Source organism: Dufourea novaeangliae, unplaced genomic scaffold (assembly GCF_001272555.1).
Source record: "Dufourea novaeangliae isolate 0120121106 unplaced genomic scaffold, ASM127255v1 scaffold21, whole genome shotgun sequence".
NCBI classification, from domain to species: Eukaryota; Metazoa; Arthropoda; class Insecta; order Hymenoptera; family Halictidae; genus Dufourea; species Dufourea novaeangliae.
The window spans coordinates 1,845,688-1,860,872 of record NW_015373910.1 but is presented as its reverse complement, the minus strand read 5'-3'; the positions used below and the strand labels follow the sequence as shown (position 1 = coordinate 1,860,872).

General features: G+C 35.0%; 1 protein-coding gene across 1 annotated transcript in view; it reads left to right on the top strand.

The window, feature by feature from the left end:
- LOC107194154 (furin-like protease 1) overlaps positions 1 to 13,973 on the top strand; it is a 306,619-nt gene extending 292,646 nt beyond the window's left edge. The window contains exon 11 of the mRNA XM_015583723.1: positions 13,913 to 13,973. Within this exon, the coding sequence (XP_015439209.1) occupies positions 13,913 to 13,917 (5 nt within the window). The 3' untranslated portion in view covers positions 13,918 to 13,973. The remainder of the gene's footprint in view (positions 1 to 13,912) is intronic.
- Positions 13,974 to 15,185: the final 1,212 nt, after the last annotated feature.

Here is a 15,185-nt window from a genome sequence, read left to right as displayed (position 1 = left end):
TAGTTATCAGTTCCGTGGATGGCGCAAACCAACGGTTTCGCAGCGATTCAGATTGAAAAATGAAAGGGCCATACGTAACGCGCATGAAAAAGTGGAATACAAATGTGTTCAAAGAGTAATGGGCGTTGGTGCGTTTATTGTCAAGAAATCCAGGCAAAAAATTTCACTTGAAGTTTTATTTTTTTGTAATAAAAACAATCTGATTGAACGTCAGCTTTCTCGTAAATAGATAATTCAACTGCACATGGTTTCTATATCGCGAATCATAATACTGTACCAAAATTTTTCAAAAACTTCAGTGCTCAAGAGAGTTCAAAATTTTTGGAAGTTCCATGAACAAAAAAATATTAATAAAAAAGAACCCGTTACTGCCAAGTAATATAATTATTAGAGTTCCGGATTCTTATGTTACAATTACTTGGTTATTGAAATTGACTCGAATTCGTAAACACATATTGAACTTGATCCCATCCCTAATAATAATTGCAAAAGTGAGAAACAATATTTCATAATAATAGAAGGAAACCGTTATACTATCTGAATAAAATGTTACAGACAAAACTATGTTTCTGTGAAAATTCGCACTAGTGTAGTGTCTGAGGGTTAACGATTGAATTCTATCTACCTGGAACGATAACAGAGTATGGAAAACCCTAGATGAGCTGAGACCGAGGGAGATAGTTGTTTCGAAGGTATCTCTCAGTACCTCTCCTTTTCTTCACTTACTATCCTGTAGAAAATTTGGGTTTAGGCAGATATAGATGCGACTGTACGTTCAGAAAATATTTCTGTAAGAATGAAATAGGGATACCTCTCACACAGCGTTTCTTATCTAACAGACCGGCGTCACCTCCAATAGTCACAGTTATCGTTGCAGGTAGGTATAGAGTTCAATAGGGTTAACGTATCCGCAGTCTAGTAGCGACTAAAGTCGATCGCCGGTTCAACGATTAATTCAAACCATGAGAGTAATAGAAATCTTGAGAAACAATTGCGCGTCGTGTGTTCATCGCGAAACAATGTCCACAAAGATTTCGGGGGACTCGATTAAATTTCGAATTTTGCGAGAGCACGCCAGTGGGAAACGTGCTCGGAATTGGCGAGTGTCGGCCGAGAACAGCTTCAGGCCGGTCACGGGACATTTTCACGGGTGAAAAGGAAGCTCTAGGACGCGGAATGGCGGCGATGATCTCCGATATTTTTCGAATACTCGATTGACTTGAAGGTCCTCTTCCCATCAACGAGCAAACGGCGAGACGAATGGGCTAGAAAGATGGGAGATAAATTCCGAATGGATTCGAGGTCGTCTCGAAACGAATAAGAAAAGATGGAAGAAATGAAACAAATACGAAAGTACACACCGATTATTACGTGTATATTGGGTTCTAACAATAAGAGTCAATTATTCTAATCAGCGTGGAGAGTGGTAGTCCAGTGTGAGGGGAACGGAACATTGTAAACGTGGATCGATATCTACGTAGTAAAGGATTTTTTGGATGTGTTAAAAATTCGTTCAGGTGTGAAGTATCTTCCAAGATGTACAAATACGTCGGACGACACGGCTGGACAGTCGAATTACCTTGCGCCTCTGTTGGAACACACTGTTTCCGTGGAACGATATCGTACCTTTTTAACACATTGATCGTACCGTGTCACTGTTATACGACTGCACTATTGTTCGTTTAATAGTTAACCACTTATGGTTTTCGATACATATCGGTTACAGATAATTTGTACATATTGTTATAGTAATTAATCGATTGTTTTCTTCTATGAATTACTCTTTAAGGAATGACTTTAACTGTTGATTAGTAATATTTAATTCTTATAAGTATTGTTACTGTGTATTAATATTTAATAATCTTCTCCCAATTCTCGTCATATTCATCGGAATATGAAGTAATAGTCATTGAAGAAACGTGATTGTATTTTCTGAATATAGACGCTGCCACGAAGAAGTTAAAGGAGCCGCTATGATAAAGCGATTTAATGATCGATGATTTGAAATTTCCAATTCTGACGATCGATACAAATGGATAACTCAAGAGACAATTAGTTCCTCTATTAATAATATTCATATATTAACAGTAAAACAATAACCGTGCTACCTGTTAGTAAAAGTTTATCCCAATTGCATAAAATCCGTTGTTTAATATTGGTGTTATCATAACTCCGTTACTATACAAAGATAAATTATTTTTCACGCTTTATAACGCTGAGTAAATCACAATGAAATAGAAATTTCACGAAAATGTGGCAAAACTTAACTTTACTTTTGACATAATATAATTGTTAATAGAGGAAATAAGATTGTGTTTATTTTCATATTTTGAAATTACTCGACGCAAAATTCTATGAACCTCCCACAGCCTTCTCATAATGTATTCTAAAATATTTTTTTTTCACAATCTCATCTCTTTGATATCGTAATATCGTATACATGAGAAGAGCCTTTCCTCGAAATGAACAGTATTAAATTTCCTCATTTACAGCCGCAATCGTAAACGCGTATTTTTAATAAGAACCTGAAATCCGACTTCCCTTGGATGTAAAATTGAAAAACAGAAATTTTCATATATCTCGAAATTCTGTTTCAATTTTATCGGGTCCGTGTAAAAGTTTCGATTCATTTTCCGCAGGTGATTTGATCCTCACGGATTTCTGGAAACAACGAACAGTTATGTCAATGTATTTTTCGTCGATATCAATGCAATAAAAATTGTTGTTCCGAACAAACATTGACACGATTGGGTGCGTTTTAATATTTAAAACAAAATTGGAATTGTACCTCTAAAAAGAAATAAAGAAATGAAAGGAATAAACATTACAAACACCGCAAAAAACGTTGATCTGTTATGTCAATCCCATTCTGTGGTGAACTGTAGATTTATTAATACAATTCAATTATAAAAACCCACACAATAATACTAATCCATTAAGTAATAATTTCTTTTGAAAATACGTATGTTATAAAGGAATCATTACGTGTATCAATTATTATTATGTTATAATTAAATTTATTACCAGTCCACTGTTTTAGAGGAAAACCCATCGAAACTTGTGCACTGACCCGAAATCCTATAATAGAATCTCTAACCGCGTAAAAATAGTACAGTGTTATGGTTTCCAATGGTCTCGACTACTTTACGAAACGGAGTGACAGTTTCCAACGAGTTCGAATGTTCGTCACTGTCCAGCTGCGTACCGGTCCGCCATATTGTTAATGTATCTATTGTAAATGTTTGTATGTAATTGTAAAATGTATCTTTGCTTGGAAAGAGCGACATATCCTAAGTTATAGAGTTCTGCGAGCGACAAGGGAAACGAGAGAGATGTAAGGTGCGTATAGCCCCGACGTGTTCACGCCTTCACACCGCTTTCTTCGACCTCGTGTCTCGGTTCCTTCTCGTCTCGATGAGTCCTGCCAGAAAACCGAGGTTGGACAGGTGGAGAGGTAGACAGAAGTGTGCTGCTCCCCCTGGTCCCGAGATTCTTTCGTGCAATTAGCAAAAGCCTCGGCGGAGCGACGAGAAGGGAGGAAAAATAGGGAGGAAAGGTTGTCAGGGCATGCCACGTACGTTTATGTACACATATACATAATATATTGTATAAGTAATTGCAACTACTATGAACCATTATATGCGACATTGAAATTTGTATATCATGGATGAATTAAAAGAGGAGAATATCCTGAACAAGAATACCCGTCGGGCATACGTTATTGATTCACGAAACTGAAAAGATTGGTATTAATCGAATCGTGTCAAGAACTGATTAGAATATTTATTCGATCAGATCTTGATTAAACGCGCACACACCTGGCCTCTGTTTGATTTTTGGGAGACAGGTACGTGCCACTAAAGCATGATTTCGTCGAATTTTACGTGGTTATGGCAAACATCGGGTCATTCGGGTTGCATGTTCAGCAGATTATTCTGGTTGTGTGTATATGTATCTGTATTTGTCGCATGACTGATCGCTCAATTTAGAACGGATAGTGGTGTTTCTATGGTAAACTATTATTTAATTGAATTGTTACTCGAACAACGAAAATTTTATTCGCTGTTCTAGGCATCATGGGATAGTGACGTTCGCTTTTAATTATTTGTTAATTGGGTGGTGACTCGGAACCTTTCATTCGCAAAGTCTTAATTTAACAAGTGCTTCTTCGATTAATTAAAGAGTACTTAAAAAAAACAATCGTGACAAAAACACGGGATGATGCGAAATGAAGCTTTTAAAATACATATTACAATGCCAGAGAATGAACTGTTACTTTGCTGGAAAAAATTGTTAGTCGTTGATCTAATCGATTTCAAACATTTTTTAAATAGTAAGAGATGTACAGGTTGCTGCATAATTAGAAGTTTAACCACGGACGATGTGATTCTACCTGAAAAAAATACATTACAGAATGAAAATTATTTGAATGAAACTTCATTTTCGAGAAAGTAGAATTTCCAAACTTTTATTAAACTTATTATTACGCTATCTCTATTTGTAATAAACAAAATCTAAGTGGTGCTCGAATACGAATTACACGAATCTTTAGACTCTGTTTTGTCTAATATAACAAATTTAATTCCACCAATTCGAAATTTTTTTCCTTGTAGAATTACCTCGTATGTTGCATCACTGTTTTTTTTACAATTTTGTTATTCTTATTACATTCTTTTTTTTTAATTACCAATGCCCTGTGTCTTGTAACTTTGGAAACCGTTATATCAATCGGTCGCTGCTACTGTCAAGATTATGTCGTCTAGCGGCGTTGAAATTTAAAAAAATGAACCGAACTACTACACACTTCGAGAAGTCAGATAATGAGATAAATGTTAATGAAGGGATTTAGAAAGATTTGAAAACAAGGTTGGGGAGGCGGTCGCCACGGCCGGGGGACACTGTTAAAAGTTAACATAGGAATAGATTTTAATTTAACTTTTGTGTATACGGAAAGTTTTCTGCTTGCGTTTCATGAATAATTCAGTGAACTTTCACGTGAACTCTGGCGAAGGGTCCTGTATTACCTGTATTTGAATAATGAAAATACTTAACAGTTTGCCTAGTTAAGCAATGTCGGCTAATAGCTCCAGCTCGCGAGACCGTGTATGCCCGTAATGACTCTCGTCAATTTTTAATTGTTCGACCGTGTAACGATTTGACGACGGGGCTATATTTCGAAATGTGTAAGTTCCGAGTAATCTTCAAATATCATATTTTATCTAAAATATATATTGATCTTTAATTATCGAACTTTCTTTTCCTGCAATTTTCGAATACCTTAATATTATGCTTCCACTGCTTGGTTTGTTGTTACTAATACGTTCAATATTTTGCATGGGATATTTGTTTAATAGAACGAATGTTACTGATTCGTCCTGTTTTTGTCCCGTTTTGTTGACGAGGTTGTTGCATGGATTCTGAAGACTGTAACGTGTACACTATACAACGTAATTCTGAATATCCAAAATTTTTTACTTTGATATAATAGATATATGTAGCTTATTTATGTACTTGCACTATACTGGATGATTCTGAAGACTGGGCTGTATTATAGCTCTTTTCGGAGCAAGTATTCGAACGAGTTTTAGAAGTGTTACATTTTTAAAATAGTTTCTACCAGGATTGTTACTAGACAGTAATTGAATATATTGAATTATATATTTATGCATAAGTAATAATATACTTATATATTATTAATTATATATTTAATTATCGTATACTTATATATAATTAAACATAGTACATGTTAGGATGTTTTACTCGTGTGTAGTACCTATATCTCGTTCAATGTTTCTTACTTTTCAACCTCAATAGATCATACATTAATGATCTACGCAGAATGAAAATGAACATAGATTGGTTTCGAATAGTTTATAATGTAATATTAACGCGGAAGCTCGAAACTGGATCAATTTTGACCTACATAACATTGAACTTCCGATCATACGTATTTTTCAATCAGCTTCTGAAGTACTAAAAGTCATACATATAAATAATCCGTTTAAAAATATATATATATATATATATACAATGTGCTTCGAATATATAAATATTTCACTCTTTATATTATTTATATACATAGGGTACATAAAATGTTACTACACATTTTGCAATGTATTCATTTAAACTCGTAGAGGCGGATTAAAAGTGGCCCAGTTTCGCTTCGACTGCAGTTGTAGGTTTCAGGTTCAATAGTGCATATTTTGGAAAAAATATGATTACAAAATTTTACAGTTTTGTCATAGAAAAAAGCTATTTTACTGTCCAGTGCTTTTAAGCATCCTGTATACAGAATTTACACACAAAGTAGAAATTTTGTTAAATTTATTTATAAACAACTGACCCTAAGGAAGATGGCAATTGTTGTGATGTGAAAAGCTTATTTCTCGTATTAACCTTTTTTATCGTAATGCTATTACCAACAATGTTCCAGATAATTATTAATGATACTATATTCTAGTACATTAGTTATAATAAGTTACACATCAACAGTTTATATTGGTATATTGACAATTGCTTACTTTATGTAGCAGTACATATTTACATGTCTGAAATTATTAAAAAATTCTGATTATAATCGCGTTTCTAGAGACCCAAACATTTTTATACAAAATTTTGATAACAGCGTATCGAAAGCTACAACTTGTTCTTTTTACTGTACATCTATGCAGCTTCGATTTTCGATTTCATGTGTTTGTCTGCTTTCCTCGATTGAACGAAAAATTCTCAAGCAATATCTTCTTTATCAGATAAATCTTTCAATGTCCTACAAATAAAACTCGTATTGACTTAGATTAAGAAATTGTATGTCTCATGATATCTATAAATGTCAACTCTCATTGCCCTATATAGGATGTCTCAAAATAGCTTCGACTCCTAGAAGTGACGGGTTCCCAGGATGATTTGAAACAACTTTTTCCTTAGCAAAAATGTTATCCGAGGCTTTGTTAACGAGATATTTACGAAAAACCCCGACCAATCAGAGCGCGAGTCTGCCGGCCGAGCTTCCATGGTAGCGTTGGTTACGCGCTGCGATTGGTAGCCAACGCTACCGCGGAAGCTCGGCCGGCAGACTCGCCCTCTGATTGGCCGGGGTTTTTCGTAAATATCTCGTTAACAAAGCCTCGGATAACATTTTTGCGAAGGAAAAAGTTGTTTCAAATCGTTCCAGGAACCCCTCAATTCCGGGAGTCGAAGCTATTTTAGGCCACCTTGTATAATCACTGTATGTCATGAACGCTTGATAAAATCGATAAACAGTGGAGCTACCACGGCCTATCCGTCGGCTAAACTACCTCACTGTCACGTGTAGCCTGTACGAAAAGAAATTTGGCGGAAAAAATTGACAGCACTTTCCGACGCGACAGATCGAATTTCCCGCGAAAAGAGCCCTGGAACATTTCGCGCGAGGAAAGAAAGGGGAAAAGAAAAAAAAATCATCGCTCGCGCCGTTTATTTGGAAGATCAAAATTGAATTCGCACCTCGGTCGCCCAGTGGGGCAAAAGAACAAAAGAATGGGCTACTTGCTGCACCTGAAGTGTCACGTGTGTCTGCTTTATCCTCTCTACTCCATAGCAGGTTCTGAAAACGTATTTAGGTACTTGGGGCTCTCCGGAGTTGCGGTGCGGATTTTCTCAGACCAGCCAACCACCACCACCACCACCATCACCAACTACCATCACCACAACCACATCCACATCCACAACCAATCAAAAACACCTATCCCCCTGATCGCTTCACCAGCACGGTGAGTCTTACTTCTCTTTCGTTCTGTTAATGCTCCTGCGTGTGTCCTCTCGCTGAATGCTGCTTCGAGTAACTTGAATCGTGGACAATGGTCAGGTCGTTAATAAGTTATTGATTACCTTTTTGTAGATAAGCTGTGACTTTTACGTAGTAAGACTCGAAAGTATCCGACCTAAGGCTGACTTACAGGACAAAATGATACGTTACTTGTTCATTTAGTAATACAATTTGACTGTATATTAATATATGTATATAAATAGTATATAATGAAAGATACGAATATTTTGTTAGTTTTTTTTTAATTGAAGTTGAACATTATTCCTTTAATGATTACTGATCGATGTTCTACGTTATTGAATTATCATTTAGACATTTGACATTAAGTCATTTTTATACATTTGATGATACACTATTAATTTGATTTTCGGTGATTACAAATTTATCATGGAATAATGTAAATGTAGCATCGACCTCGGTTCTAGTTACTCCGACACAACAAGTTCTGTTTATTCCGCTGGGGGCGTTACCGTCTTTTATCTAACACATGTTGATTTTGCTTCTTTTTCATGGTTTATTTGTATTTGTATAGTGCCTGGAGTAATAAATGTAATACATGTTCTGTTTTGCAGTTGGGACGATAGTTCTGGTACAGTATTCTTCTTTTCCTTGCTTTAATGCTTGTTGTATTCATAAAAATGAATTAACTGCATCGTATGACATTTTTACTTTTTCATACCAATCACGGCACGTTCTTTGGAATTCTGTAATTTTTAAATATTAAAATACGAATTCCTTCGTAAATATACCTAGATACAAGTTTAAAGTATATTGTACATATTTGAATGTTATAAAAGGTAACTAGATTAAAATCATTTATATGCATATTCATAACTTTTAAAAATTATATTTCTATAGTGAACTTTTTGACGTGAATAAAGCTGTTGTAAAAGTTTTCCTATTAATTTGAAAGTTGATCAATATGCATTCAGTTCAATCATGTGTCATAATTAACCAAAGATTATGATAACGAATACAATTCCGCATGCAGAGTAGTTGTGTCATAGTTGTTGTAATTAGTGGCTAGCAAGGTGTACATTCCATAGTTATTTCATACTTGCTTAATTTTTTTGTGTCAATATAGCCTCCATAGTAATCTATAGTTACTTGTAAAATCGGGATATTCTTATATTAGGGCTGGGCGAATAAAACTTCGAGACCTTCTTTCGAATGTATATCGAACAATTCAAGGATCCAATGAAAATACGAAATGCAATATATTGTCAATTCACCAAGGCCTAATTAACGCAAGAATATTTTTATTTATATTTATTTATTATTAAGTCGTAATGCAACGTTATCACGTAAATGTATGTCTAGTTGTAAACAATAATTTATGTTAATCTAGAGTACAGACCTTTCGTCACGTAAGCTATGGTTAAAATATCATATTTTTAAAACGAACACATAAAAACACAAACCATCGAACATGAAAATAATTACTAGACTTCGGATGTTCATGGAAATTTTTATCTATTGTTTCGTAAAAACCCGAAAGGTGAATGTTTTCCTTTGAGAAAGTAAAAAATATATTTGCCTGTAACATTGTACATACATTCATATGGATTTAAGGAAGACCTATTAATTTTCGTATTAAATGAAACGCAATATTTTAGAAGTTGCAAGCTGAAACACGACCCTTGACTATTTTCATGGTTGTAATTGAAAACCCTCCTGGTGGTTCCAAACGAAACATTGTAAATTATAATATTGTTTATTAAAAAGGGTACAAATTATAATTTATACAGTTATCTTAACACGACCGCCATTAATAACAAGATAAATAAAATAAGATAAAGTTGAATACAGATACTGATTTGTCAACCAATTAATTCATTATTGTAAAAAAAGTATCAGAGACATTTCTATAATTCTTGCACGAACTATTATAAAAGTATAGTGTATGTCATTTAAAAGCAAGTATTTGATCACTGTAAAAGATATGTAATAGCAGATTAAATTTTCAGCTGATTTCTTCTTCAATATTAAATTTTATTTGAATATAACAATTCGTAACACTTCCTTAATCGTACATAAATGTATGAACAAAATTAAAAATCGAAATACGCTTTAGTTTTCTAAATAAAGTCACTCGTTTTTAAATTTGTAAGAAACGAATATCTCCTGGAGTGAAAACTAGAGTAAAACTTCGATTGGTTTTCGGTAGAATTTTGATTTCCTTTGATTCTACGCACTTCAATGTCTCACGGTTGCATAAAATCCGCAATCTAGTAATCAAATATGGATGACATTCCCGTCAAAGCTTTCCACTGATATTCGATATGGATTGAAATATCAGGAACGCTACAGTTACCAGGCAATTACTTGTCCCTGGTTTCTATGACCATTAATTCGAGCCGTGATTTGGGTTCCCCGATTGTTCTGCGTTGAGCATAGGTTTGCCAACATTTGTATTAACTGCATCAAGTAGCTCTAAACATACCTTGTGTCTCAGGAGTGTTCCAAACTTAATCTCGACGCGGATATTACTTGAAAATCAAACTTACCGTATCGCTTGGGGATCTGCAAACTCTGTACGCCATCCGAGAAACACATAATTGTTCAATACTTATCTCTACAACAGTTTAACAAATTTTACCAATCACTGAGTTTTGTTCGATTCAAAACAAGACGAAGTATTTTTGTCTTATAAATTACATGAATAATAATCAAATAATAAAATAAACCTATCAATTTTGTATAAAATCAAATTAATGAAAGATAATAAATTCATTAGCAAAACAATCGTTGCTCAATTAGTGTATACGAATATATGCATGAAAATTTAATTTATTTCAGTTCATATATGACTAAAAGAATTGATTTTATAGTTTCTAACTGAAAATTTTATTGTTCACGTATAAATAAGATGGTGGTCAGTCTACTAGTCCACGTATTAAGGCACAATTTTTACCTCGGAGTAGTATTATATTTGCAGATTCTTTGGAAAGAGTTATTTTTCATATTTCAAATTTTACATTCTTCGTATAAATATTTCCAGTGGAATGAAATTAGTTTTCCGGAAAGAATTGAGTTCATATACGATTTCATTGAAACCTGTTTTAATTTCACTAGATATTCCCTTCGTTCAAATTACGTACAATAAAAAATTATCGAAATGAAATTAAATTTCAGTTTTAAACAGAAAAACCTTGCTGATTCATTATTAACACACTCGAGAATATTTTTGAACAATTGCCTGATATAAATAAAAATCAAGCACAAACAATACCCCGATTCCTTCAGCCTAGATCAGGAACATTTCTTAGATAAAACAAAGATTCGTGCAGAACGATTAAATCAGAGCATCGTGTACAAATATTTCCTCTGCAAATACGCGACGAACTTACCCAAGAATTATTGTTCAAAAGAACGCACGAAAGATAACCGCATCAATTCGAGATCTTTAAATTGACGACGAACAATGGAATCTATCCAGACGAATAAATCCCTTAGTGTCATCCGTATGCCTTCAGAAGCCACTCGACACGCTCACAACATTACACAAAAACTACCAACAAGACACACCCACGAGACGTAACACGGCGACAGACGAGGACCATCAAAAATGTATGTAATTTTTCAGAGTGTAAGCCGAACTGGTACCATCTAAACGGCCTCTGCGTGTACCAGTGCCCAGCCAAAACATACGGTGTATCCGACGAGAGAAAGTCAGCCTGCGTCCCCTGCCACTACTCCTGCCTGACTTGTTCAGGACCATCGGACACCGAATGCACAAGCTGCTACGAGGACGCAGACCTATCCAGCGTCAACGATTTCCAGTGTGTTCTGAAGGATCTATCCTGGACGATGCAGTCGACCATCTGGTTCTATAGGATGTCGATCCTGTTCTCGATTAACCTGGCCGTCCTCATAGCCGCTCCCCCGGTCTACATGGCAGTTAACTGGTATTCGCGGAGAAAGAACTCGTTAATGTATCGCTACAGCAAAGTCTCTTATTCGGGCAATGGGGACGCTCACAAGGACGTCGATAGGCTGCAGGAGAACCAATGCTTCTCCGACAGCGAATAAAAGAAAGGGACTCGGAAACGATCGATGCGAGCCATGTGGTTTTTTAAGATTATTCGTAATGGACTGTTGAGATGAGGAACGAGCAAAGGATTTGGAAGGCTAAATACTTTCATTGAACAGATAGGATTCTGGGCCTTGTAGGATTCTGAGCCTTCTATGATTCTGGGTCTTCTAGGATTCTGAGCCTTCTAAGATTTTGGGCCTTCTAAGACCCTGGGCTTTTTAGGATTCTGGGCCTTGTAGGATTCTGAGTCTTCTAAGACCCCGGGCTTTTTAGGATTCTGGGCCTTGTAGGATTCTGAGTCTTCTAGGACTCTGGGCTTTTTAGGATTCTGGGTCTTCTATGATCCTGGACCTCCTATGACTCTGGGCCTTCTAAGATTCTTAGCTTCTTAGGATTCTGGGCTCTCTAAGATTGTGGTCTTCTAAGATTCTGGGCTCTCTGGAACTCTCGACATCTATTTCGATTGTGGAAGTAGATACGAGTGAACTTACGAAGAGATTGTGCTGTCCTATGTAATTAGTTTCAAGACTCAGGTACTAGTTGCGAGAGGATTGGAAGATCACAGACTTGCATTACCGAGGTTCTAAAGTGACGCCACCCTCTAGAAAATACATTCCAAATGCAATCACAACTTAAGTTAATAACTGTTAACCGGTGAATATTCCAGGTGCATAAGAACCGTGTGAATTATTGTGGCCAAACGTGAGAGGCCCAGTGTGACGTTCCTTGTAAACAGAATTTTGATGTTATCGGCGTGTGGTTCTGTAAGAAAGTGACTATATACTTGGTTTACTTATAGTCGAACTAATTAGTCAGATTGTCGATTGTTCAAAATGCTATCGCGTATTCAAGAAGCTCACATTAACTTATAGCGATTGAAACGTGGAAATGCTCGTTTTATAGTTAACGACTAAATTGTCAGAATTAAGAATGGTTGTGATGCAAGCGACTGCTTCGCGATACAAATACGCTTACTAAGTATCCATTCCCTATTGACTAACAATTAGTAAGTTTAGCCCATCACCAACGGACGCTGGGTCCCGTGTGACCCATGCTTTAAGGTTGCTTTAAGATATCATCGAGACTATACTCCTCGAAGAAGACTATTCACGGTATAATACATGCAGGGTTTGTAATGCAATAAATATCGTTTCCATATAATTTATAAATATTTAAAAATTACCAATAAAATAAATTCTTGTGTAGATGCTTATTTTGAAATACGTATGAAAGAAGCTTTGTTACAGACTCAGCGTCTACCGTGCGTGTGATTCTAACGCCGTCCGCTCTCCGAGAGTTAATTATCGATGTAAAAAAGTGTATGCCTTGAGTATCCCGTACACTTCGATAATCAAAATTAGATTAATTTTGCTCGCCGTGACTGTTCATAACGTTCTACATTCGTATTCCTAGCTATGTCAAGCACAGTGTAATTAATACACCAGTGAAACTATTGTGTGATACTATTTATGCGATGAATTCCTTGAACGCGTGACATGCAATAAGGTGTAGCAACAATTCCAGACAGCCAAAGACATTTAAAGTTACGAGACTGTAGACGTACATGCTAAGGACCATGAAATGTTTATATTCAGAGTAATAATTACCAATTGTTGTTCCTTCTTGTTGAAAAAAAAATGTCTGTAAGAATTTATCACTATATATGTTAATAATTAGATATTCATAAAATAGTAACTACGAAAAAGTTCGAAAGTATTGAATCTTTTTATCATTGCTAAGTAGGTGTAAAGATTCCTGTAATTTAATGATGTACATGTTACTGTAAGATTGAAGTAATAGTTTAAACAAATGATGTGACAGCTATCTACAATGTTAATCACTCCAAATATTGTGAACGTTGTAATGAAAAGATCATTAAACGACAGATAAATTAATTGCAGTTGATTTTTTTCACTACCTTCAACCAAATAAAACAACAATAGTACTTACATGAAATACAAATTCATTGAGATAATAGTGCCTAATTTTATATACTATCAGTATTTTTAATTTCCTTAAATTTATTCCCTTTTACAATCATTTGTTGTTATAAATTTAATTTTAATTTACAGCATAGAATCGCGTTACGAGGCAACCAATATCCAACAACGTACCAATAACGACGACAACACAACAGTTACACAATGGTATTATACACATATTCCAATTAATGCAACATAATTACACCAATTTAAAATTAGTATTTTTAATTCTATATAGTATTTTGCAGCACTTGTGTTTAAAAAAAAATATTATTGTACATAATTAGTTAAAGTAATAGCGTGTTTCTTTCACAAGAAACGACTTAAATTACACATAATACACTTGTCTAATAGTAAAAAGTTAATAAAACAATTTGCAAGTAAAAAAAAGTCATTTCTGTCGAGTTACATCAAACTACATATTACATTTTTTATTAACAATCATTTTTACAGTAACTTTTTTTCACTTTACTCATTCACACATATTATTTTAAACATTACCTTTCCTCAAAATATTTTAAACTCTACTTGTGAATCAAATTTGTTGTTACTATTTGTATATATTATAGTATCCTAAATCTTTGTTTCTGTATAAAATTAAATATATCATAAATTCGTAACAATAATTGATAAAACAAACGTCCAGTACGTGTTACACGTTGCAATTCTCAAAATTGTACGTTAGCAAAACATAAATACGGCAAAGACCATGATATTTTTAAATAGATTAACGAATATGTACAAAATTTTCTCATTAAATGATTTCTTTTTGTGTGTAATCTAATTAACGGCGGAAACCTATCGAGTTTCTCATATCCCCAATGTTCTGACGTTCCGTGGTCGAATTGTCAATAACGAATGAGATTAGCAGGAAACGCGTCGTTATCCTATCCGTATGTTACAACGCTACAGTGGACGCATAGACACTGCACGGTCAAATTAATTGTCGATAATTAACAAACTGTTACGAGCGACCTTCTCAGTTTGACCAAGCTCTCGTCTGCACATCGAAAACCGCATTAGCAGCATTGCCCCATCGTGCATAAATTATCGCGGGGGGATCGTTGATCGCGATCGTGCTTATGCAACCTGCGGTTACACTGAAAAACTTAATGAATAAAGTTGTAAAAAGCTACAATTTCGTCCACATGGTTCTTCACGTGCTTATTCATTTCTTAATCGTTTGACTGCGGACGTAATTTGATCGAGCTGTGCCAAATTTGCAACGGTGACTGTCTGGAGGTCTTTGATACTATTCACAGGGTGTTCCCTCTATTATGAGCCAGCGTTTTTTTTGCAAATAGTAAATATGGGATAAAAATGAAAGAGGAAAAAGTAGGACTGTTTTTTGCAAGCAACGTAG